The sequence below is a fragment of the Thunnus thynnus genome, chromosome 24 (assembly GCF_963924715.1).
Source record: "Thunnus thynnus chromosome 24, fThuThy2.1, whole genome shotgun sequence".
Taxonomy (NCBI): domain Eukaryota; kingdom Metazoa; phylum Chordata; class Actinopteri; order Scombriformes; family Scombridae; genus Thunnus; species Thunnus thynnus.
In genome coordinates, this window is record NC_089540.1 from 15,804,775 (window position 1) to 15,830,207 (window position 25,433).

At 35.3% G+C, this 25,433-nt stretch overlaps 2 protein-coding genes and 1 long non-coding RNA gene across 3 annotated transcripts in view; 2 read left to right on the forward strand and 1 right to left on the reverse strand.

Annotated features, from left to right (window-relative positions):
- The window catches only part of LOC137177454 (CD48 antigen-like), a 38,519-nt gene extending 30,035 nt beyond the window's left edge, over positions 1-8,484 (forward strand). The window contains exons 11-12 of the mRNA XM_067583794.1: positions 3,703-3,726; positions 8,465-8,484. Coding sequence (XP_067439895.1) covers positions 3,703-3,726; positions 8,465-8,484 — 44 coding nt within the window. The remainder of the gene's footprint in view (positions 1-3,702; positions 3,727-8,464) is intronic.
- The window catches only part of LOC137177249 (uncharacterized), a 185,633-nt gene that overhangs the window by 78,562 nt on the left and 81,638 nt on the right, over positions 1-25,433 (forward strand). The window lies entirely within an intron of this gene.
- Positions 8,856-24,255, reverse strand: LOC137177257 (uncharacterized). The gene is made up of 3 exons (XR_010926037.1): positions 23,936-24,255; positions 9,179-9,240; positions 8,856-9,005 (listed from the first exon to the last, which is right to left on the reverse strand). It is a non-coding gene; the product is annotated as an uncharacterized lncRNA (long non-coding RNA).

Below are 25,433 nucleotides of genomic sequence, written 5' to 3' on the forward strand. Positions count from 1 at the left end.
CTGCTGTAAAGTTGGGCATCTTAACATGGGGGTCTATTAATGACTCGCTTTTGGAGCCTCAAGTGGACATTCAAGGAACTGCAGTTTTTGGCACTTATGCATTGGCTTAATTTTACAGCCCCAGAGGTTGCCGCTTGGATGTTACATATAATTCATTCACATTATAATGCATATATGTCCTTAATTTTGGCTTTGACAGAATGTTTCCAAGCCATTTTTCTTCAAATTTCAGCAAAAGCTCATTTTTAATGGAGTTAACATTACAGCACAGATTATTCCTATAGATATACAGCATATCCACCTCCTCTAAAATTGAGTGAAGCTCTTTTGCCCATGGAGAACTCTATAATATACTCCACATAAAAACTTTCTTATTTATTCCATCCTCTTCCATTTTGATTAGAGGGTTCCACAGTCGGATCATTTTACATTTTGGTTGTACAGACTCTGGTACCCAGCCCATGTCTCCCTGAAGTGCTGGAATCAGAGCAAATCTATGAACCCCCAGAAAACACCTTATAGCTTTATTCTGTATGAAGTCTATAGCTTTAGATTCTTTTAAACCCCACACCCCTGCAGCATAATTCAATATGGGGGAGACACGTGCATCATAGAGTTTGGTATATGTGCAATAACCAAGATCATTACATACTTTCAATTTGTTAATAACTGATCCCAAAGCTCTCCCAGCTGAGTCAGCGAGGGACCCAATTCCAACCTCATATGTTATAAATTCATCAAGAAAGAAACCCAAATATTTATTGACACTAACATATAAAGTGACTGAACCAAAACTAATTATTTGCGTGCTTCTTTCCGTACTTTTCTTTCTGAAATGCATTATTTGTGTTTTCCTCTGATTTATTGCTAATCTCAATTTACAACACCACAAACTAACCATGTTTAACATATTCTGTAGATCAGACTCAGACTCAGCCAATAAAATTATATCATCCGCGTATAATAGAATACCAAATTTGATGTCACCTATACATACTAAATTAGCTTCCTTAATCTGTAGGGCTAAGTCATTCACAAATAATGCAAAAAGAGTTGGAGAAAGTATGTCACCTTGTTTTACTCCACAAGGTGTATCAAACCAGTCAGTAAACATATCATTAATCTCAACACAAGCAACTGGGCAACTATACAAGGTCTGGATGGCTCTATAAAATCTACCATACACACCTGCTTCCATACATTTAAAGGCAAGCAGATCTCTGTTAATCCAGTCAAAAGCCTTTTGAAGTCAACAAAACATGCCTTTTGTTGTTCTCATAATGGTTGATACTGAATGTATGTGATCAATACTTATTTTATTATTCTAAAGTTTTTTGAGTTCTGCATTCCAATATGGCTGAGTCCTACTCATTTGCTGATATACCCTGTTCCTACTTAAAACATCAGTTTTTGTGTTCATTTCCCTACGCACTGTATCACAAAATAATCCATACCAATTATCAATATTAATTTGTGTTTTCTCCTGCCCTTCTAATTTATTAATAAGTTCCAACAGAGCAAGACGACACATATTAGAAGAAAGAAAATTTTCTGAAAATAATCTAGGTCATCTTTTAGTTGGAGAGACCCTAGTATCAGCTTCAGAAGAATACATCTCAGTAGTAGCAATAGTTTTAAATTTAAGCATTAACAAAGAGTGGTCTTGTAACCTGCACCTCTCCCCAATAAGGTCAATACATGCAGGGTTATTGATCAAAAGCTCAGATGAGGTGATCACTTTAAAGTCAATACAAGTGTCCAGACAATCATGGGGGGTTATTATATAGTCCACAACAGCTTTTCCTCTTGATGATACAGATGTAAAGTTGTCATCAGCAGGATTTTTTCTGCCATTTAGAACACAGCATTTGCAGTCCCTGAGAAATTCAAGGAGTGATTCCCCATGGCTGTTTATGCTCAGGTCTATGGCCACTCGATGTGAGATATAATCAATATCACTTAGACAATCATTTTTTTCTGAGATGTGACTATTAAAGTCTCCACATAAGTAAATAACATCAGCATCCAAGGAATAAACCTGAGCCAGCAAGTGACTGAAGAAAGTAACTGGGTCCCGTCCTCTTGTAGATCCCTCTGGTGATTAATAGGAGGAAAAAATAATTAGCCTATACTGCAGCTGGTGTTCCAGACATATTCCTATTATATCATCCATGGTTTTATCCATCATGTTTATTCTAAAATGTTCCAACAAATAGTTTTTAATCAGGATACCAACTCCTCCTGAAGCTTTTTTGGCTCTTACATGTAACTTCCTATTGTTACCAAACCAGGAGTAGCCTGGTCAATTTGATCATCACATGATAGATGTGTTTCATTTAATGAAATGATATCAGGAATTGGAGTCTGCAGTAATAAAATTCTGAGTTTACAATTCAAACTAGTCCAGCCATTAATGTTCCAGTGTGCCAGGGACAAACAAAAAGGATCAGCTGTGCTTACAGGTTGGGCAGATCCTCCTCAGCCTCTCCCACCTGCAGCGGTTGCACCTGCTCGGGCGGCAGTAGCAGTTGCTTCGGGGTTGGTCTGCTTCATCAGGTGGCCGCTCACCGAGATATAGAAATCCTTTACAGCCGGTATCTCCTGGAGCAGTGTCTTGAAGTTTAGCTCAAGGATCCGATCAGTATGGGACTTGGCTGATCTTAAATAAACCTTTTTAAACCAATTGTTGTTATTCAGCTTTTGTTTACATCTTAGCACTGCCACTTTATCCTCCACCTTACCGAAGACGGCTTTCACCACTCCTGAGCCGGATCCTCTTGCTCACATTCTCAGTACTCCAGTAATTTCTGGTACAGGATCACACTCCAGCCCAGTCTTCAGTAGCTCTTACTTTTCATCCAAGTCCTCTCCATCATCTTGAGGCAGGCCCATCCCAACAACTGACATGTCAGGAACAAATTTATCAGTGAGTTTGGTGCCAGTTGTCCATATTTTTCTACGTGAATCCAGACGCAATTTTGAGATACCGATTTCCTGATCAATACTTTCCCTTGTTTCTTAAACGGACTTCTTGAGCTCATCTTTCATAGTTTATTTCCAACGAACCATGCATGCAGTCCACTTTGCTGCTGAATTGTCTTTCAGTGCTATCCATCTTTGTTTGTAGTAGCTTCATCTCCTTCAGCAGCACGTTTGCCTCTTTATTTTCATTTTTGTCCTGCACCTAGTGGTGCGTGTTCATTGATTTTTCCACCATGGTAGCTATTTATCAAGGAATTTTGTCGTTTGTCCAGTAGATAAATGTTTATCCACCAGAATTCCATTTATAACTTGCTTCTTTGTTGTGATTATAATTAGTTTTTACTAAATTTAGTCAGTCAGTTAGAGGTGGAAGAAAGCTACTTTAGTGATGTTGCTGATGTGTCCCTCAAATCTAAGATAAATGAAATTACAGGACTTCTTTATCTCTTCTGCTTAGTGGCAACATCAGAAGACAACTTCCTAATCAGAGCTGAAAATGTAAAGTAGAGGTTCATTGATAAACACACTGAAAGGCACCAGAGAGAGTCTGCCTTTCTGTATCTGTATGTCTAAAGCCATAAAAAAAGCCTTGAAGGTTCCATATTTAAAAGGTCAAGACCAGGCGAGTCTTCAGCTGTACTGCAGAGACTGTGTGTTGTCACTAAACTAAAACGTATGAATTCCAGTGAGTTAACCCACACTTATTCATCTTCAATACAGGAGAAGCTCAAAGGGAAAAACAAGGTAAGATAGAACATTTTCACATTGGTCACCTGTTTGTCTTTAATAATTTAAGTATTTAACATGACAATATTTTAAATAATGTTCTGTTTTCATGCATCCAGCACTTAAAATTAATTAATATCTAAACTTTTACAAGCAAAAACCAGTGTTTCAAATGCATTCAGTGTACTTTATCTTTAATTGCTGAATTTTAAAAGATAATTTAAATTAAAAAAAAGTCTCAAATTGGACGCATTGTTAGTTTTTGTTTATTTAGTAATGTGATGTTTTCCTAAGAGACAAATGAAGTTTTACAGTCATCAATCATACTGCTGTTAGTTTTAACAGATAAAATGAAAACATGCATTCTGACAAATAGATTTATTTGCTACTAAATACTGACAAAGACATATCTGACCAACATTTGTTTGAATAGCAGCAGTTAAAAAACTTCTAATATGGATTCACTGTGTGATAGATGCATCATGGTTGTGACAATTCTTTATTTATTTCACAGAGTATCTAGAAAGGAGGGATAAGGGTAAGAACAACTTTTTTTTCTTGAACCATTATAACTGCAGTAAACTAGAAGTTTGACTGTCTGACAGATGTATTGTGGTTGTGACAATTCTTTTATCATTTAATACTGATCTCAACAATTTCTGAGGTCCATAAAACATCCACCCAGGACCTGGAAACTCTCAATCTATTTAATGGAAATATGACAATAATTAGTTTATTTTTTAGTGTCAAATCACAAAAAAGAAAGAAGACAATTACAGAAAGAGAAAATAATAACAACATACATTATATTAAACATACATGATACTATTCAGTTATAGGAGTGGCAAAAAAAACTCATTACATTTTCTTTGGCTGATTCTTCCTCACCTCTGAGAACATTGTCAGAGTATTAGGAAAATCCATCTCTCATGACTCTACACATATTGTCCACTCTGTTAATACTATTAATATTGTTATATTTGTTAATGAGAAGCTGTGTTTGTAAAGGCCACCTTCAACATCTGTAATTAATTCAGGTATTTAATCTCTACAACTTTCTCAACTAAACAAAACCACCAGATAAAAGAGCAGTTATGAATGTTACAAATGTATTATTAATACCCATGTTGCACAAGTTTGACATTCACAAAAGAAAATGTAACTCAGGATGAATATGAACCAGCAGAATTTGCTGTCAGCTTTTGATGGTGGGTGTTAACCTGCTTCTGTGTTGAAACTGTAAATGACATCATCCTGATTCAGAAGAAATATTCACAACATGGTGTGTTTGAGCTCATGATGTTCATTGTTCAGTAACACACAGTCTATTTACTGCCAAATAAACAGAAATTATATAACAAAACATGATTAATGAAGAATTTCAGTGAGTTAACACACACTTATTCATCTTCAATACAGGAGAAGCTGCTGTCAGGAGATGGCAAGGTAAGATAGAACATTTTCACATTGGTCACCTATTTGTCTTTAATCATTTTAGAGTATTTAACATGACAATATTTTAAATAATGTTCTGTTTTCATGCATCCAGCACTTAAAAGTAATTAATATCTAAACTTTTACAAACAAAAACCAGTGTTTCAAATGCATTCAATCTACTTTTTTTTTTTTAATTGCTGAATTTTAAAAATCAATTAAAAAAGTCTCAAATTGGACACATTGTTAGTTGTTGTTGATTTAGTAATGTGATGTTTTCCTAACAGACAAATGAAGTTTTACAGTCATCAATCATACTGCTGTTAGTTTTAACAGATAAAATTAAAACATGTATTCTGGCAAATAGATTTAATCTGTTAACTTTTTAAGAGTAAAATCACAAAGTTTAAACAGAAAGACAATTACAAAAAGAGAAAATAATAACAACACACGTTGGGCCCTACCTTACACCCGGTGCAAAGCAGCGCTAAGTGCAGTGCAAGTTTCTTTGCTATTTTAAGACCGACGCAGGTGTCATTTTCCCGTCCAGCACCCACATTGTTAAAATAGCAAATGCACTTGCACCCATCAGTGCGCCCATGGGTGTGATGGTCTTAAAATAAGGTGTGGTCAGGTGCATTGACCAACAAAAACCTGGTCTGAAGACAATGGTGCAGTGTTTCACTGTTATTTTAAGTGTTATCAGGATAGTAATATGCGCCTTCAGGCGGGTGCACAATGTACACTCTGCTTGTTACACACATGGACGCGCAGCAGCGCATAAACATGCCAAAGATAACAAATAAAAGGATTACAATGTGAAAGATTATTATTGTGTATATTAACATATTTTTAAAAACACACGTGATACTGGCTAGTCAGAATATTTATCAGAATTAACTAATTGCAGCAATGAGGGATTAAATTGTTTATTTATTTGACCAAATTGTGGCAATACATGGAGGTATTTAAACAACCGATTAAACACAGATCGACTTTCCTGCTTCATCAATACATGATGACATGAGGAACACATGAGGAAATAAATGAGGTGAAAACAATGATTCAACTAAAGAAGGAAATAAATCTGCACAGCTTCTAGCTGCTGCCAGCAGCAGGATCAGAACCTTAGAAAGTCCTGATAACTGTGTAAGATGATTTTTTACATGATTAAAATGATTTAATTTCTGAACAATATTTAACAAATATTCTTTAACATTTTTGAGATTACAGTGATCAGGTTTCCAAACTTTCAGCAGTTAAAACCTCACTGATTTTACCTTTTACTCCATGACTGAACAAAACGATTTTAAAGAAATCAAAGCTGTAATTAAAAAAATAAACCTTTTCAAAAACCAAACAAAGATAAATTTGCAACAAATTAATGACCAAGACCTTAAACTGGTGGTCTGGGGCCACGGGAGGGTCCAGGAGCAGCAGGGGTCAGTGTGCTTGTTATGGATCATGCGCTTTCACTTTGCGCACGAGCAGATCTGTTTCCTGTGCAGAGAAGCGCTCATTCTTACTACTTGGCAAATGCGCCATTATAATAGCGATCTGCCAAGCTGCAAGTGCACCAGGCTATTAAAGGGAACCGGAGATGACACTGTGATTGGTTTATTGCATGTTACGCCGAGAACACACCCATGATTATTTTGGCGACTATGTACAACCCCTCTGAACCATGCGCCTGGCGCATCGACCATTTATCCGCCATTAAAATAGCAAAAGTGGATTTGGACACACCCTCAATGCAATTCTGCCATGCACTTCAGACCGTGCACTTTACATCATTAAAATAGGGCCCAAAATATTAAACATACATGATACTATTCAGTTATAGGAGTGGCAAAAATTAGATTTAAGAGGTGAAGCGTCGACCATGAACCACAACGTCCCTGATTCATGTTTGATTAGGAACCTTTATTGATTGTTGGTCTCCATCTCTCTCTCCCCCCGTCCCTCATTTTCTCTATTGTTAATATTATTATATTTGTTAATGAGAAGCTGTGTTTGTAAACGCCACCTTCAACATCTGTAATTAATTCAGGTATTTAATCTCTACAACTTTCTCAACTAAACAAAACCACCAGATAAAAGAGCAGTTATGAATGTTACAAATGTATTATTAATACCCATGTTGCACAAGTTTGACATTCACAAAAGAAAATGTAACTTATAAAACCTAATTATGAAACAAAACATGATTAATGAAGAATTCCAGTGAGTTAACACACACTTATTCATCTTCAATACAGGAGAAGCTGCTGAAAGGAGATGGCAAGGTAAGATATAACATTTTCACATTGGTCACCTATTTGTCTTTAATCATTTTAGAGTATTTAACATGACAATGTTTTAAATAATGTTCTGTTTTCATGCATCCAGCACTTAAAAGTAATTAATATCTAAACTTTTACAAGCAAAAACCAGTGTTTCTAATGCATTCAATGTACTTTTTTTTTTTTATTGCTGAATTTTAAAAATCAATTAAATAAAAAAGTCTTAAATTGGACACATTGTTAGTTGTTGTTGATTTAGTAATGTGATGTTTTCCTAACAAACAAATGAAGTTTTACAGTCATCAATCATACTGCTGTTAGTTTTAACAGATAACATTAAAAGATGTATTCTGACAAATAGATAATAGATCATTCTTTATTTATTTCACAGAGTTCCTCCAAAGGTGGGATGAGGGTAAGAACAACTTCTTTTTTTTTCTTGAACCGTTATAACTGCAGTAAACTAGAAGTTTGACTGTCTGACAGATGTATTGTGGTTGTGACAATTCTTTTATCATTTAATACTGATCTCAACAATTTCTGACGTCCATAAAACATCCACCCAGGACCTGGAAACTCTCAATCTATTTAATGGTAATATGACAATAATTAGTTTATTTTTTAGTGTCAAATCACAAAAAAGAAAGAAGACAATTACAGAAAGAGAAAATAATAACAACATACATTATATTAAACATACATGATACTATTCAGTTATAGGAGTGGCAAAAACTGGATTTAAGTGTCTAATAGTGTCACTACTATTACTACCCGGGTAGGATAATTAGTGTGTGTGTCTTATCTGTAACCCAATGAAAATGGGTATCACTTTAAATCAGATGTCCTCTGTGGGCAGTTCCTACGGTTGACCAACACCGTTTCTACAACCGTCCACAGAGTCACAGGCTGGACTCACCATCTCTGATTCTATCTGGTCACAAAAACCAACCTACACAGATACAGATAGTGCAGGATAATAAGTTATTTGGTTCTCTTTATGTGTCTAAGATGAGATCTCATTAAATTCTTTTCTCTCTCAGAATATCATAACATCATATAACCAACAATTAAGGAAACACTTGTACTACATTGACCATATTTTAACAACTGTTAATTTTAACATGAACAATTTACCATGAATTTCTTTAAAACAGACGTCTTTTTAACTTTAACAATAAATTATTTACAGTGAATTTTCTCTCTGTCACATCAACATTTGTATTCTTACAGTAACAGATTGCTTATTATGAATTTCTAATGTCAAAACAATTAGCATTTTATCATTTATCTAAATTATTTGCTGTATTGTTACATTTTTATGCACCATTTTAACATACTGTTAATTTAATCATGAAAATGAACTAAATTATCCTTTATGATTCACTTGACATGTACATCTAGTAACCAAAATCGGTTAAATTACCATTTAATGGCATTACAAAACATTAAAGTGCACAAATCCCATTAAAACATAACTATTTTAATATTAGAAAACAGTGTAATGTTCCTTTAAAGTGTTGACACGGTGTCGGTCGCTCCATTAGCCAGAGCTAACGATTAGCAGCTAGCGATCTTTTCAGGCTATAAAAACAATGATACAGTTGCATCAAAGCATGTAATAAACATCAGACCACATTTTAACAATCACCGGTTGGTTTTTATGAAAACTATTTTGACTCAACAGGAAGTTTAATGCAGCTTCCCTCCACAGTGGCTAACACAACAACAGACTAGCAGACAACATGGCAACTCACCGGAGTTTCTCAACATTAATAACTGGACAGAAGTTGTTTCTCTCTCGCTCACAGTTGGACCTCTATTAAAAGAGCAACTTATTAGCATTGTTACAAGGACATTAATATGACTTTTATGACTATTTTGCGGTGTTTCATATCAGGAAATGCTCGTTTTTTCTTTGTTTACATGCTCACACACGTCTGCTGTGTTGGCAGTGCTGCTGCGGTAGAAAGAAGAGAGAGCACGTGTCTCCCTCAACATAACAGGCGCACTGTGTTTATGCGCCCAACAACATGTAATTACATCTCCAAATCACATATATAGGTTTTGTAGCCCTATAATCCATGTGGGATACAAAAGATTTCTACATCAATTGAAAAAAAAGTCTCAAATTGGACACATTGTTAGTTGTTGTTGATTTAGTAATGTGATGTTTTCCTAACAAACAAATGAAGTTTTACATTCATCAATCATACTGCTGTTAGTTTTAACAGATAAAATTAAAACATGTATTCTGACAAATAGATTTATTTGCTACTAAATACTGACAAAGACATATCTGACCAACATTTGATTGAATAGCAGCAGTTAAAAAACTTCTAATATGGATTCACTGTGTGATAGATGCATCATGGTTGTGACAATTCTTTATTTATTTCACAGAGTATGAAGAAATGCTGAACAAGGGTAAGAACAACTTTTTTTTTGATCCGTTATAGCTGCAGTAAACTAGAGGTTTCACTGTCTGACAGATGTAGTTGTGACAATTCTTTTATCATTTAGTACTCTACACATATTGTGGACTCTGTTAATACTATTAATATTGTTATATTTGTTAATGAGAAGCTGTGTTTGTAAAGGCCACCTTCAACATCTGTAATTAATTCAGGTATTTAATCTCTAACTTTCTCAACTAAACAAAACCACCAGATAAAAGAGCAGTTATGAATGTTACAAATGTATTATTAATACCCATGTTGCACAAGTTTGACATTCACAAAAGAAAATGCAACTTATAAAACGTAATTATGAAACAAAACATGATTAATGAAGAATTCCAGTGAGTTAACACACACTTATTCATCTTCAATACAGGAGAAGCTACTGAAAGGAAATGGCAAGGTAAGATAGAACATTTTCACATTGGTCACCTATTTGTCTTTAATAATTTTAGAGTATTTAACATGACAATATTTTAAATAATGTTCTGTTTTCATGCATCCAGCACTTAAAAGTTATTGATATTTAAACTTTTACAAGCAAAAACCAGTGTTTCAAATGCATTTAATGTACTTTTTTTTAATTGCTGAATTTAAAAATCAGTTGAAAAAATAGTCTGAAATTGGACACATTGTTAGTTTTCACTGTGTGATAGATGCATCATGGTTGTGACAATTCTTTATTTATTTCACAGAGATGCTGAAAAGGTTGAGAGAGGGTAAGAACAACTTTTTTTTTTAACTGCAGTAAACTAGAAGTTTGACTGTCTGACAGATGTATTGTGGTTGTGACAATTCTTTTATCATTTAATACTGATCTCAACAATTTCTGAGGTCCATAAAACATCCACCCAGGACCTGGAAATTCTCAATATATTTAATGGAAATATGACAATAATTAGTTTATTTTTTAGTGTCAAATCACAAAAAAGAAAGAAGACAATTACAGAAAGAGAAAATAATAACAACATACATTATATTAAACATACATGATACTATTCAGTTAAAATTATTACTTAAATAAAATCTGAATGGTGTAATCTTTGGAATAATGAGATAACCTGCATCCTGTGTAGATAGTCGTTTTAGTCTAATACCAATAAATCAATAAAATTTGACAAAACATAACCTTTTTTCCAGAAAAGTATCCTTTTTTTTTTTTTCGCTTTTTAAAAAATTGATAGAGCAAAATGAGTGATTAACATGAAGACACATGACACAGGACAAGACAAGAGTGACAGACAACAAAACAACAATAACAAACTGGATTAAAACATTTAGGATAGGAGTGGCAAAAATTGGATTTAAGAGGTGAAGCGTCGACCATGAACCACAACGTCCCTGATTCATGTTTGATTAGGGACCTTTATTGATTGTTGTTCTCCATCTCTCTCCCCCCGTCCCTCATTTTCTGTCATCTCTTCACTGATACTAATCAATAATCAATAAAAGCATAGAACGTCCAAAAAGTTATTACTTAAATAAAATCTGAATGGTTTAATCTTTGGAATAATGAGATAACCTGCATCCTGTGATGTGAGTGTTCGTGGGGGAATGTGAGGTCTGAGAAGTTTCAACAGGTCAGGAGGTAATAGGTAGCAGTTTGTAGTCTGTCACCAAATACAACATTGGGCCATATTCCACACCTTTACTTGAAGAGTTTACCAACTTTTATGTAAACGGTGTCATGGCTCTTGTCAATCAGATGTATTTGTCTTTTTCTGTGTGGTGTTGTGGTGCACAGATCATTGATCAGTCGATGCATCAGCAGATAGTTTGGTCACACTGTCTAACCATCCTGCAGATAAGGTTTATTTTAAAGATGGACAAAGCAAATATCAAGGTCAGGAAAATACCAAACTGTCTGTGTGCTGCTTGCGCTGGTCGTTTCACTATCATGAAAAATAGGGTTCAATGTTGTATTTGGTGGTCAAATTATTTAAACTAGGCTGAACTGGCAACCATCATAGGCTACTCACAGTCCTCTGTGTTCTGATTAGAATTGGATTTAAAGGTCCAACATTGTAGAGTAGACATTATCGCTGTGACTGTAATACCTGGCTTTAGACGTCACCACTTTATTACCATAACACCTGAAAGTGGGGACACAAAGAGTCTCATTGTCCTCCCTGTTCTGGCGCCAGTGTGTTGAGCACTGGACAAGTTCGACTCAGGAGTACAAACTTCTGAGGACAGGAAGACGCTTAATAAAATAAAATGAAATTTATTATAGACTGATCTGTTTGTTTTAATACATTTATATTAATGTAAATGTGGTGATATCTGTACATATAGAGCCCCAGAGGCAGCGCTGCTGTTCTGACCAGAAAGAACATGAAGCTTCACTGTAACTTACATTCAGACAAACTAATGTGGCAGCTACAATTAATCTGTGACTCCAACATTTATCTTCTAAGAGGATGAGACTTTTTGTGTCCCCACTTTCAGGTGTTATGGTAATAAGGTGGTGACGTCTAAAGCCAGGTATTACAGTCACAGCAATAATGTCTACTCTACAATGTTGGACCTTTAAATCCAATCCTAATCAGAACACAGAGGACTGTGAGTAGCCTATGATGGTTGCCTAGTTTAAATAATTTGACCCCTCAAATACAACATTGGGCCCTATTTTTCGAGATAGTGAAACAGTCAGCGCATGCAGCACACAGATAGTTTGGTATTTTCCTGACCTTGATATTTGCTTTGCCCGTTTGTGTGGTGTTGTGCGCAGCGCTGCATGCAGGGTGAACTGCCAGGACGAGATGCGCAGAGAAGCAGCAGAATCACGTTGTTTCTGGAGCAAAGTCGCTCCGCTGCCACTTGATGATTTAATCAACAAGAACAAACTAAATACTTGCTGTAAATGTGCTGCAATAACGGATTAATGCTTAAAATAAAATAAAAAGTTATTTCAATTAAACATTTTCCACCTAAAATGGGCAGCCTGATATGTTGATAAATCTGAAGCCTCTGAGGTGCTGTGCCAGAGCGCAGTGCCATTACGCACGTTGGTTCACTGTGTTTACCTTCATTAAATCAGCTGAAAACGACACCAGGATCATGGAACAAATCTCACTCCAAGCTGAAGTCAAAAGTCACCTTTGGTGATTTACAGGGCCGCTGCTAACCATTTGGAGGCCCTAAACATAATTGGTCATGGGGGCCCAGTTTTCTCTTCTTCTGTTTTTCAGCTTTTTTTCAGAGATTCATGTTGTCTCTTACTTGCCATTAAGCCTCATTCAGGGGCAGAGCTAGACTCTCAGCACAGAGGGGGCGAAGCATTCTCAAGGGGTCTTTCTAAAACAGTCATTTTAAAATTCACAACTGTAAAATAGCTGATATATCCTATTCATAATCACAAATTATTATTGAGCCATGCAAGCCTATGTCTCAGGAAACATACAGTGAAGCCACTTTGAGACAAGCTTGTTCTGAAGAACAAAAAAGAAAACAGGTTTCCAGCCGCGTTCAAATGTTTCAGTACTGAGGACAGCATGTGGTGCTCTACATACACCGACTGATGAACAGTTCAGCACCACCAATAGATAAGGACAAGCCAGGTGCTCTGTCTCCGTACCATGTCTTTCTAACACGGGAATAACATAAACATAAAATAGATACAGCGGTCTACAACACTACAAGACCTGTTCAAATACAAAGCAGACAGTCTACAACACAACAGGCAGTGACACAGACAGGTGCTGAGATGCAGTAAACATGGAGTTAAACAACACATTAATCTCACATTATGACTGATTTCTTCATGACCAACTTTTAAGTTAATAAAGACTAATTATGGATGTTTCACTCATCAGTTGTTGTCCCTGCTTAGACTGCATTTGTGTATTTCTCCATCCTCCATGGAACAAAATTTTTATATATTAGGTAAAAACATCTAATTAGCCTGAATTGAGTGATAGGGTACATACAATGAAAAAACCAACGGTGGGCCTGTCCATTACTAATTTATATATGTTTTTCAATTTGTGTTAAAATGTAATAATGTGGTAATTATCATGACATTTTTATCAACCTTTATTTTGGGGGCCTCCCGCCTGGTACTTGAGGTCCCACGCGCTCTGCGTACTCTGCGTATGCGGAGCGGCGGCGCTGGTGATTTACCGCTGACACGACGCTATTTCAGCCATAACTCTAATGTAGCCTATCTCACCTCGTAAATGGTCACATAGTTTAGTAATTAATGTTACACAACAGCGTTTACACTGAAATGTGTCTCAGGAATAAAATATGAGATGTTACTTTTGCTGAACAGAACGTTGGAAAAGAGGATATGATGAGCCCTGCAAACCCGACGTGTCATTCATAAAAAGGTAGAATATCGAGTTATAACCGATCAGTCTGATATGTGTAGAGGTGTGTGTGGTTTAATGTATCAGTCTGGTGTCATTTTCAGACGATTTAATGAAGATAAACACAGTGAATCAACGTGCGTAATGGCACTGCGCTCTGGCACAGCACCTCAGAGGCTTCAGATTTATCAACATATCAGACTTTATTACCATAACACCTGAAAGTGGAGACACAAAGAGTCTCATTGTCCTCCCTGTTCTGGTGCCAGTGTGTTGAGCACTGGGCAAGTTCAACTCAGGAGTACAAACTTCTGAGGACAGGAAGATGCTTAATAAAATAAAATGAAATGTAATATAGACTGATCTGTTTGTTTTAATACATTTATATTAATGTAAATGTGGTGATATCTGTACATTTAGAGCCCCAGAGGCAGCGCTGCTGTTCTGACCAGAAAGAACATAAAGCTTCACTGTAACTTACATTCAGACAAACTAATGTGGCAGCTACAATTAATCTGTGACTCCAACATTTATCTTCCAAGAGGATTATATCATATATCAAAATGCTACGGAGACATTAGAACCAGCGGTGAATCAACAAAGAGCTGCACAGATCAGTTTTCTCCCCGGGATGACGACGCAGGACTCGGGCTGCTAGCAGCTGAGATGACCGGCTGCTTTCACCCGGCCAGCGGCTCCTCACATCTCCGAAAACGTTGCAAGAGATTTACAAACAGGTGTTATTTGAATAAACTGACCACATATTTGGAGCCTACATAGATAATTTCTCGCCTGAAAAAATATTTAATATTAATAAAGTGAGATATCAACAGTCCTAGAGTGAGAATTACAACAGTCTGACTCAAAATCTCCGCCATGACACCTCGCTCTGGGATATCCAATCTGCGTCGCATCGCAAGGAACACTGGGTAATGTAGGCCCAGCAAGGGCCCGCCTCCCTACAACAAAATGTGAACTGAAAACTGAAAAAAAAACGAAAAAAGAGAAAGTTGAAATTGAAAACCAATGACACTGAAAAAATACTGATAGCGTAAAAAAAAATCTGTCACTGAAGAAAGACAGACATGAAGAAAAATCTGAAGACTGACACTGAAAAACATCATCATGCAAAAAAATATCAAAATAAAATAAGATGATAAAATTGTAAGATTGTAATTTTTTAATGTCCGTGTTTTATTTTTCGAGGAACTTGTTTCAGTGCCAATATTTTCTTTCTCAGTTCAGGTTTTGTTTTGAATGCCAAATTATATTTTCGATGCCAATGTAAATGTCATTGTTCTGGCCCCATACAAAGACATATCTGACCAACATTTGTTTGAATAGCAGCAGTTAAAAAACTTCTAATATGGATTCACTGTGATAGATGCATCATGGTTGTGATAATTCTTTATTCATTTCACAGAGTTCAATGAAAGGTTGGATAAGGGTAAGAACAACTTTTTTTTTCTTGAACTGTTATAACTGCAGTAAACTAGAAGTTCGACTGTCTGACAGATGTATTGTGGTTGTGACAATTCTTTTATCATTTAATACTGATCTCAACAATTTCTGAGGTCCATAAAACATCCACCCAGGACCTGGAAACTCTCAATCTATTTAATGGAAATATGACAATAATTAGTTTATCTTTTAGTGTCAAATCACAAAAAAAGAAAGAAGACAATTACAGAAAGAGAAAATAATAACAACATACATTATATTAAACATACATGATACTATTCAGTTATAGGAGTGGCAAAAATTGGATTTAAGAGGTGAAGCGTCGACCATGAACCACAACGTCCCTGATTCATGTTTGATTAGGGACCTTTATTGATTGTTGTTCTCCATCTCTCTCTCCCCCCGTCCCTCATTTTCTGTCATCTCTTCACTGATACTAATCAATAATCAGTAAAAGCAGAGAACGCCCAAAAAGTTATTACTTAGCCTAAATAAAATCTGAATGATTCTTTGGAATAATGAGATAACCTGCATCCTGTGATGTGAGTGTACGTGGGGGAATGTGAGGTCTGAGAAGTTTTGACAGGTCAGGAGGTAATAGGTAGCAGTTTGTAGTTTGACTTGAATGAAACCGTAAACCAGTGAATCAGAAGAATTGTAGCAGCTGCATTTTGGACTTGTTGGATCTTTTTAATAGTACAGAATACAAGACCTGAATGACCATGAATGAGAATTTCTGCATCTGACTTTGATAGAAATGGGTGAACTTGGACGATGTGTCAGAGGTGGAAGAAAACTACTTTAGTGATGTTGCTGATGTGTCCCTCAAATCTAAGATAAATGAAATTACAGGACTTCTTTATCACTTCTGCTTAGTGGCAACATCAGAAGACAACTTCCTAATCAGAGCTGAAAATGCAAAGTAGAGGTTCATTGATAAACACACTGAAAGGCACCAGAGACAGTCTGCCTTTCTGTATCTGTATGTCTGAAGTCTTTGAAGCCATAAAAAAGCCTTGAAGGTTCGATATTTAAAAGGTCAAGACCAGGCGAGTCTTCAGCTGTACTGCAGAGACTGTGTGTTGTCACTAAACTAAAACATATGACTCATTACATTTTCTTTGGCTGATTCTTCCTCACCTCTGAGAACATTGTCAGAGTATTAGGAAAAGCCATCTCTCATGACTCTACACATATTGTCCACTCTGTTAATACTATTAATATTGTTACATTTGTTAATGAGAACCTGTGTTTGTAAAGGCCACCTTCAACATCTGTAATTAATTCAGGTATTTAATCTCTACAACTTTCTCAACTAAACAAAACCACCAGATAAAAGAGCAGTTATGAATGTTACAAATGTATTATTAATACCCATGTTGCACAAGTTTGACATTCACAAAAGAAAATGTAACTTATAAAACCTTAATTATGAAACAAAACATGATTAATGAAGAATTCCAGTGAGTTAACACACACTTATTCATCTTCAATACAGGAGAAGCTGCTTTCAGTAAATGGCAAGGTAAGATAGAACATTTTCACATTGGTCACCTATTTGTCTTTAATAATTTTAGAGTATTTAACATGACAATATTTTAAGTAATGTTCTGTTTTCATGCATCCAGCACTTAAAAGTAATTAATATCTAAACTTTTACAAGCAAAAACCAGTGTTTCAAATGCATTCAATGCACTTTTTTTTTAATTGATGGATTTTAAAAATCAATTAAATAAAGTCTCAAATTGGACACATTGTTAGTTGTTGTTGATTTAGTAATGTGATGTTTTCCTAACAGACAAATGAAGTTTTACAGTCATCAATCATACTGCTGTTAGTTTTAACAGATAACATTAAAAGATGTATTCTGACAAATAGATAATAGATCATTCTTTATTTATTTCACAGAGTTTTGTTTGAAAAGCAGCAGTTAAAAAACTTGTAATATGGATTCACTGTGTGATAGATGCATCATGGTTGTGACAATTCTTTATTCATTTCACAGAGTATCTTGAAAGGTTGGATAAGGGTAAGAACAACTTTTTTTTTTTCTTGAACCGTTATAACTGCAGTAAACCAGAAGTTTGACTGTCTGACAGATGTATTGTGGTTGTGACAATTCTTTTATCATTTAATACTGATCTCAACAATTTCTGAGGTCCATAAAACATCCACCCAGGACCTGGAAACTCTCAATCTATGGCTGAAAATCACAACAGAAAAAAACAACTTTGCCAAGTTCACATATCTCCGAAATTCAAATTAACCACCAGTCGTCTACCCAGAAGTGACTGTTGTTGTTAGTGTGACGTCACGGTCTGCAGTTCTAATGAATGGCGGAGTAATATTTTTAGTGATGAGGCTTTTTTTCATTTGAGCACGGCGAGGTGTGCTGTCATTCTGATCAGAGCACGTTCTAAATGTCTCGTTGACCAATCAGATTGTTCGGTTGGAGCGTTGTGTTGTATAACTGTAATTAATTCAGGTATTTAATCTCTACAACTTTCTCAACTGAACAAAACCACCAGATAAAAGAGCAGTTATGAATGTTACAAATGTATTATTAATACCCATGTTGCACAAGTTTGACATTCACAAAAGAAAATGTAACTTATAAAACCTGATTATGAAACAAAACATGATTAATGAAGAATTCCAATGAGTTAACACACACTTATTCATCTTCAATACAGGAGAAGCTGCTGTCAGGAGATGTCAAGGTAAGATAGAACATTTTCACATTGGTCACCTATTTGTCTTTAATCATTTTAGAGTATTTAACATGACAATATTTTAAATAATGTTCTGTTTTCATGCATCCAGCATTTAAAAGTAATTAATATCTAAACTTTTACAAGCAAAAACCAGTGTTTCAAATGCATTCATTGTACTTTTTTTAATTGCTGAACTTTAAAAATCAATTAAATAAAAAGTCTTAAATTGAACACATTGTTAGTTGTTGTTGATTTAGTAATGTGATGTTTTCCTAACAAACAAATGAAGTTTTACAGTCATCAATCATACTGCTGTTAGTTTTAACAGATAAAATTAAAACATGTATTCTGACAAATAGATTTAATCTGTTCATTTTTTAAGAGTAAAATCACAAAGTTTAAAAAGAAAAACAATTACAAAAAGAGAAAATAATAACAACACACATTGGGCCCTACCTTACACCTGGTGCAAAGCGGCGCTAAGCGCAGCGCAAGTCTCCTTGCTATTTTAAGACCGACGCAGTTGTCATTTTCCCGTCCAGAGCCCACATTGTTAAAATAGCAAATGCACTTGAACCCATCTGAGCGCCCATGGGCATGATGGTCTCAAAATAAGGTGTGGTCAGGTGCATTGCTATCTTGAGGCAGCAGAAAGCGATTGACCAACAGAAACCTGGTCTGAAGTCAATGGTGCAGTGTTTCACTGTTATTTTAAGTGTTATCAGGATAGTAATATGCGCCTACAGACGGGTGCACAATGTAGACTCTGCTTGTTACACACATGGACGCGCAGCAGCGCACAAACATGCAAAAGATAATAAATAAAAGGATTACAATGTGAAAGATTATTATTGTGTATATTAACATATTTTAAAACATACATGTCATAATGCTTTGTCATAATATTTATCAGAATTAGCTAATCACAGTAATGACGGATTAAATTGTTTAATTATTTGACCAAATTGTGGCAATATATGGAGGTATTTAAACAACAGATCAAACACAGATTGACTTTCCTGCTTCATCAATACATGATGACATGAGGAACACATGAGGAAATAAATGAGGTGAAAACAATGATTAAACTAAAGAAGGAAATAAATCTGGACTGATTCTAGTTGCTGCCAGCAGCAGGATCAGAACCTTGGAGAGTTGATCAAGTCCTGATAACTGTGTATGATGATTCTTTACATGATTAAAATTAATGATTTAATTTTTGAACAATATTTAACAAATATTCTTTTACATTTTTGAGATTACAGTGATCAGGTTTCCAAACTTTCAGCAGTTAAAACCCTGCTGATTTGACCTTTGACTCCATGACTGAACAAAACGATTTTAAAGAAACCAAAGCTGTAACTAAAATAATAAACCTTTTCAAAAACCAAACGACGATAAATTTGCAACAAATTAATGTCCAAGACCTTAAACTGGTGGTCTGGGGCCACGGGAGGGTCCAGGAGCAGCAGGGGTCAGTGTGCTCGTTATGGATCGTGCGCTTTCACTTTGAGCACGAGCAGATCCGTTTCCTCTGCAGAGAAGCGCTCATTCTTACTACTTAGCAAATGCACCATTATAATAGCGATCTGCCAAGCTGCAAGTGCACCAGGCTATTAAAGGGAACCGGAGATGACACTGTGATTGGTTTATTGCATGTTTCGACAAAAATACACCCATGATTAATTAGGAGACTATGGACAACCCCTCTGAACCATGCACCTGGCGCAGCGACCATTTATCCGCCATTAAAATAGCAAAAGTGGATTTGGACACACCCTCAATGCAATTCTGCCATGCACTTCAGACCGTGCACTTTAGATAGTTAAAATAGGGCCCAAAATATTAAACATACATGATACTATTCAGTTATAGGAGTGGTAAAAATTAGATTTAAGAGGTGAAGCGTCGACCATGAACCACAACGTCCCTGATTCATGTTTGATTAGGGACCTTTATTGCTTGTTGGTCTCCATCTCTCTCTCCCCCCGTCCCTCATTTTCTCTATTGTTAATATTGTTCTATTTGTTAATGAGAAGCTGTGTTTGTAAAGGCCACCTTCAACATCTGTAATTAATTCAAGTATTTAATCTCTACAACTTTCTCAACTAAACAAAACCACCAGATAAAAGAGCAGTTATGAATGTTACAAATGTATTATTAATACCCATGTTGCACAAGTTTGACATTCACAAAAGAAAATGTAACTTATAAAACCTAATTATGAAACAAAACATGATTAATGAAGAATTCCAGTGAGTTAACACACACTTATTCATCTTCAATACAGGAGAAGCTACTAAAAGGAAATGGCAAGGTAAGATAGAACATTTTCACATTGGTCACCTATTTGTCTTTAATAATTTTAGAGTATTTAACATGACAATATTTTAAATAATGTTCTGTTTTCATGCATCCAGCACTTAAAAGTAATTAATATGTTTCAAATGCATTCAATGCAGTTTTTTAATTAAAGAAATTGCTGAATTTTAAAAATCAATTAAATAAAAAGTCTCAAATTGGACACATTGTTAGTTGTTGTTGATTTAGTAATGTGATGTTTTCTTAACAGACAAATGAAGTTTTACAGTCATCAATCATACTGCTGTTAGTTTTAACAGATAAAATTAAAACATGTATTCTGACAAATAGATTTATTTGCAACTAAATACTGACAAAGACATATCTGACCAACATTTGTTTGAATAGCAGCAGTTAAAAAACTTCTAATATGGATTCACTGTGTGATAGATGCATCATGGTTGTAACAATTCTTTATTTATTTCACAGAGTTCCTCCAAAGATGGGATGAGGGTAAGAACAACTTTATTTTTTTCTTGAACTGTTATAACTGTAGTAAACTAGAAGTTTGACTGTCTGACAGATGTATTGTGGTTGTGACAATTCTTTTATCATTTAATACTGATCTCAACAATTTCTGAGGTCCATAAAACATCCACCCAGGACCGGGAAACTCTCAATCTATTTAATGGAAATATGACAATAATTAGTTTATTTTTTAGAGTCAAATCACAAAAAAGAAAGAAGACAATTACAGAAAGAGAAAATAATAACAACATACATTATATTAAACATACATGATACTATTGAGTTATAGGAGTGGCAAAAATTGGATTTAAGAGGTGAAGCGTCGACCATGAACCACAACGTCTCTGATTCATGTTTGATTAGGGACCTTTATTGATTGTTGTTCTCCATCTCTCTCTCCCCCCGTCCCTCATTTTCTGTCATCTCTCCACTGATAATAATCAATAATCAATAAAAACATAGAACATCCAAAAATGTATTACTTAAATAAAATTTGAATAATTTAATTTTTGGAATAATGAGATAAGCTGCATCCTGTGATGTGAGTGTACGTGGGGGAATGTGAGGTCTGAGAAGTTTTGACAGGTCAGGAGGTAATAGGTAGCAGTTTGTAGTTTGACTTGAATGAAACCGTAAACCAGTGAATCAGAAGAATTGTAGCAGCTGCATTTTGGACTTGTTGGATCTTTTTAATAGTACAGAATACAAGACCTGAATGACCATGAATGAGAATTTCTGCATCTGACTGTGTTAGAAATGGGTGAACTTGGACGATGTGTCAGAGATGGAAGAAAACTACTTTAGTGATGTTGCTGATGTTTCCCTCAAATCTAAGATAAATGAAATTACAAGACTTCTTTATCTCTTCTTGCACTGTGACAGATTATTATTTTCTATTTATAAAGCAGAGCAGGAGAATGACAGACATATTTTTTACACATACATAGCAGTTCCACAGTCAAATTATAAGTCAGTAACAATATAACAAGATAGATTATGTAACTAATAATACCAATAAATAAATATGACAAAACATAACATTTTTTCCAGAAAAGTAGTCGTTTTTTGTGCTTTTTAAAAAAACTGATGCAAAATGAGTGATTAACATGAAGACACCTGACACAGGACAAGACAAGAGGGACAAACAACAAAACAACAACAAAAAACTGGATTAAAACTTTTAGATTTTCTTAGTGTAATACACACGCATGTGTGTGTTTTTGTGCTTTTTCAATTTCATAAATAACTAAGGTAAGTATAAAAGTGAAGCATCCTCAGTGCTAACCAAAAGTAGTAATAAGACACTAACATCTAATGTGGTCCAATGAGCGGTTGTCTTGAATAATTCAGGGATGAATTAACATATGGTTGAACAGTGACAATTTATTGCCTCAAAACTTATAGACAATAATATACAAGACTTTAATTTTCAAAAGAATGGAAGATAAAAATAAAATAAATAAATCAAATAAGACAATCAACAGAAATAGTCCGTTATGGAGTCCAATGAAATGTTCCTTAGTTTACTGATTGTTCCTTTAATCCATGGTTACTCCTTATGATAAAAGAGCTCAAGAGTTCAGTTCAAAGTAGTTTTATGTTGTATCTGTTCCAAGTGTCTAATAGTGTCACTACTATTACTACTCGGGTAGGATAATTAGTGTGTGTGTCTTATCTGTAACCCAATGAAAATGAGTATCACTTTAAATCAGATGTCCTCTGTGGGCAGTTCCTGCGGTTGACCAACACCGTTTCTACAACCGTCCACAGAGTCACAGGCTGGACTCGCCATCTCTGATTCTATCTGGTCACAAAAAACCAACATACACAGATACAGATAGTTCAGGATAATAAGTTATTTGGTTCTCTTTATGTGTCTAAGATGAGATCTCATTAAATTCTTTTCTCTCTCAGAATATCATCATATAACCAACAATTAAGGAAACACTTGTACTACATTGACCATATTTTAACAACTGGTAATTTTAACATGAACAATTTACCATGAATTTCTTTAAAACAGACGTCTTTTTTTAACTTTAACAATAAATTATTTACAGTGAATTTTCTCTCTGTCACATCAACATTTGTATTCTTACAGTAACAGATTGCTTATTATGAATTTTTAATGTCAAAATAATTAATATTTTAACATGTATCTAAATTATTTGCTGTATTGTTACATTTTTATGCACCATTTTAATGTACTGTTAATCACCTTTATGATTCACTTGACATGTACATCTAGTAACCAAAATCAGTTAAATTACCATTTAATGGCATTACAAAACATTAAAGTACACAAATCCCATTAAAACATAACAATTTTAATATTAGAAAACAGTGTAATGTTCCTTTAAAGTGTTGACACGGTGTGGGTCGCTCCATTAGCCAGAGCTAGCGATTAGCAGCTAGCGATCTTTTCAGACTATAAATACAATGATACAGTTGCATCAAAGCATGTAATAAACATCAGACCACATTTTAACAATCAGCGGTTGGTTTTTATGAAAAGTATCTTGACTCAACAGGAAGTTTAATGCAGCTTCCCTCCACAGTGGCTAACACAACAACAGACTAGCAGACAACATGGCAACTCACCAGAGTTTCTCAACATTAATAACTGAACAGAAGTTGTTTCTCTCTCGCTCACATTTGGACCTCTATTAAAAGATCAACTTATTAGCATTGTTACATAGACATTAATATGACTTTTATGACTATTTTGCGGTGTTTCATACCAGGAAATGCTCGTTTTTTGTTTGTTTACATGCTCACACACGTCTGCTGTGTTGGTAGTGCTGCTGCGGTAGAAAGAAGAGAGAGCACGTGTCTCCCTCAACATAACAGGCGCACTGTGTTTATACACCTAACAAGATGTAATTACATCTCTAAATCACATATATGGATTTTGTAGCCCTATAATCCATGTAGGATACAAAAGTTTCCTACATCAATTAAATAAAAAAGTCTCAAATTGGACACATTGTTAGTTGTTGATTTAGTAATGTGATGTTTTCCTAACAAACAAATGAAGTTTTACAGTCATCAATCATACTGCTGTTAGTTTTAACAGATAAAATTAAAACATGTATTCTGACATATAGATTTATTTACAACTAAATACTGACAAAGACATATCTGACCAACATTTGTTTGAATAGCAGCAGTTAAAAAACTTGTAATATGGATTCACTGTGTGATAGATGCATCATGGTTGTGACAATTCTTTATTCATTTCACAGAGTTCAAAGAAAGGAGGGATAAGGGTAAGAACAACTTTATTTTTCTTGAACTGTTATAACTGCAGTAAACTAGAAGTTTGACTGTCTGACAGATGTATTGTGGTTGTGACAATTCTTTTATCATTTAATACTGATCTCAACAATTTCTGAGGTCCATAAAACATCCACCCAGGGCCTGGAAACTCTCAATCTATTTAATGGAAATATGACAATAATTAGTTTATTTTTTAGTGTCAAATCACAAAGTTTAAATAGAAAGACAAAATAATAACAACATACATTATATTAAACATACATGATACTATTCAGTTATAGGAGTGGCAAAAATTGGATTTAAGAGGTGAAGCGTCGACCATGAACCACAACGTCTCTGATTCATGTTTGATTAGTGTAACGGGTATAGGATGGACCCAATAGCAGCACAAATGACACTGGTATAAACTTTGCAGTCTTTATTTCACACGATGTCAAGGCAATATTAGCACGGTCGGAGAAACACAGTTCTAATGAGTATGACTCCACCGGAAATTGAACCCCGTTCTTCCACTCCCACAGCGGACAAAGACCAGGGAACAGGCAGGCAGAACTCAGAGTCAGGGACAGAAGGCTGGTGGGTTTACAGGGGCAGAGACGAGGAGCGATGGTCGAAGACAAACTGATCAGAAACCAGGAAGGCAGTCCAGTGAAGAAAGCAGGATGACTTAGCATAGTAGCGTAGACAATCTGACAAGGAGGGAGTGGGCCGAGGCAGCTTATATACTGGCTTGATTGCAGATGATGAGCAGGTGGGAGCGCCAGGTGAAGGTGGTTGAACTAATGAGGGGTGTGGCAGAGCAGAGAGTGAGACTGAATGATTGGATGATTCCCACAGCAACAGGTGAGGGGGAGAGCAGACTCTGACAATTAGGGACCTTTATTGATTGTTGTTCCCCATCTCTCTCTCCCCCCGTCCCTCATTTTCTGTCATCTCTTCACTGATACTAATCAATAATCA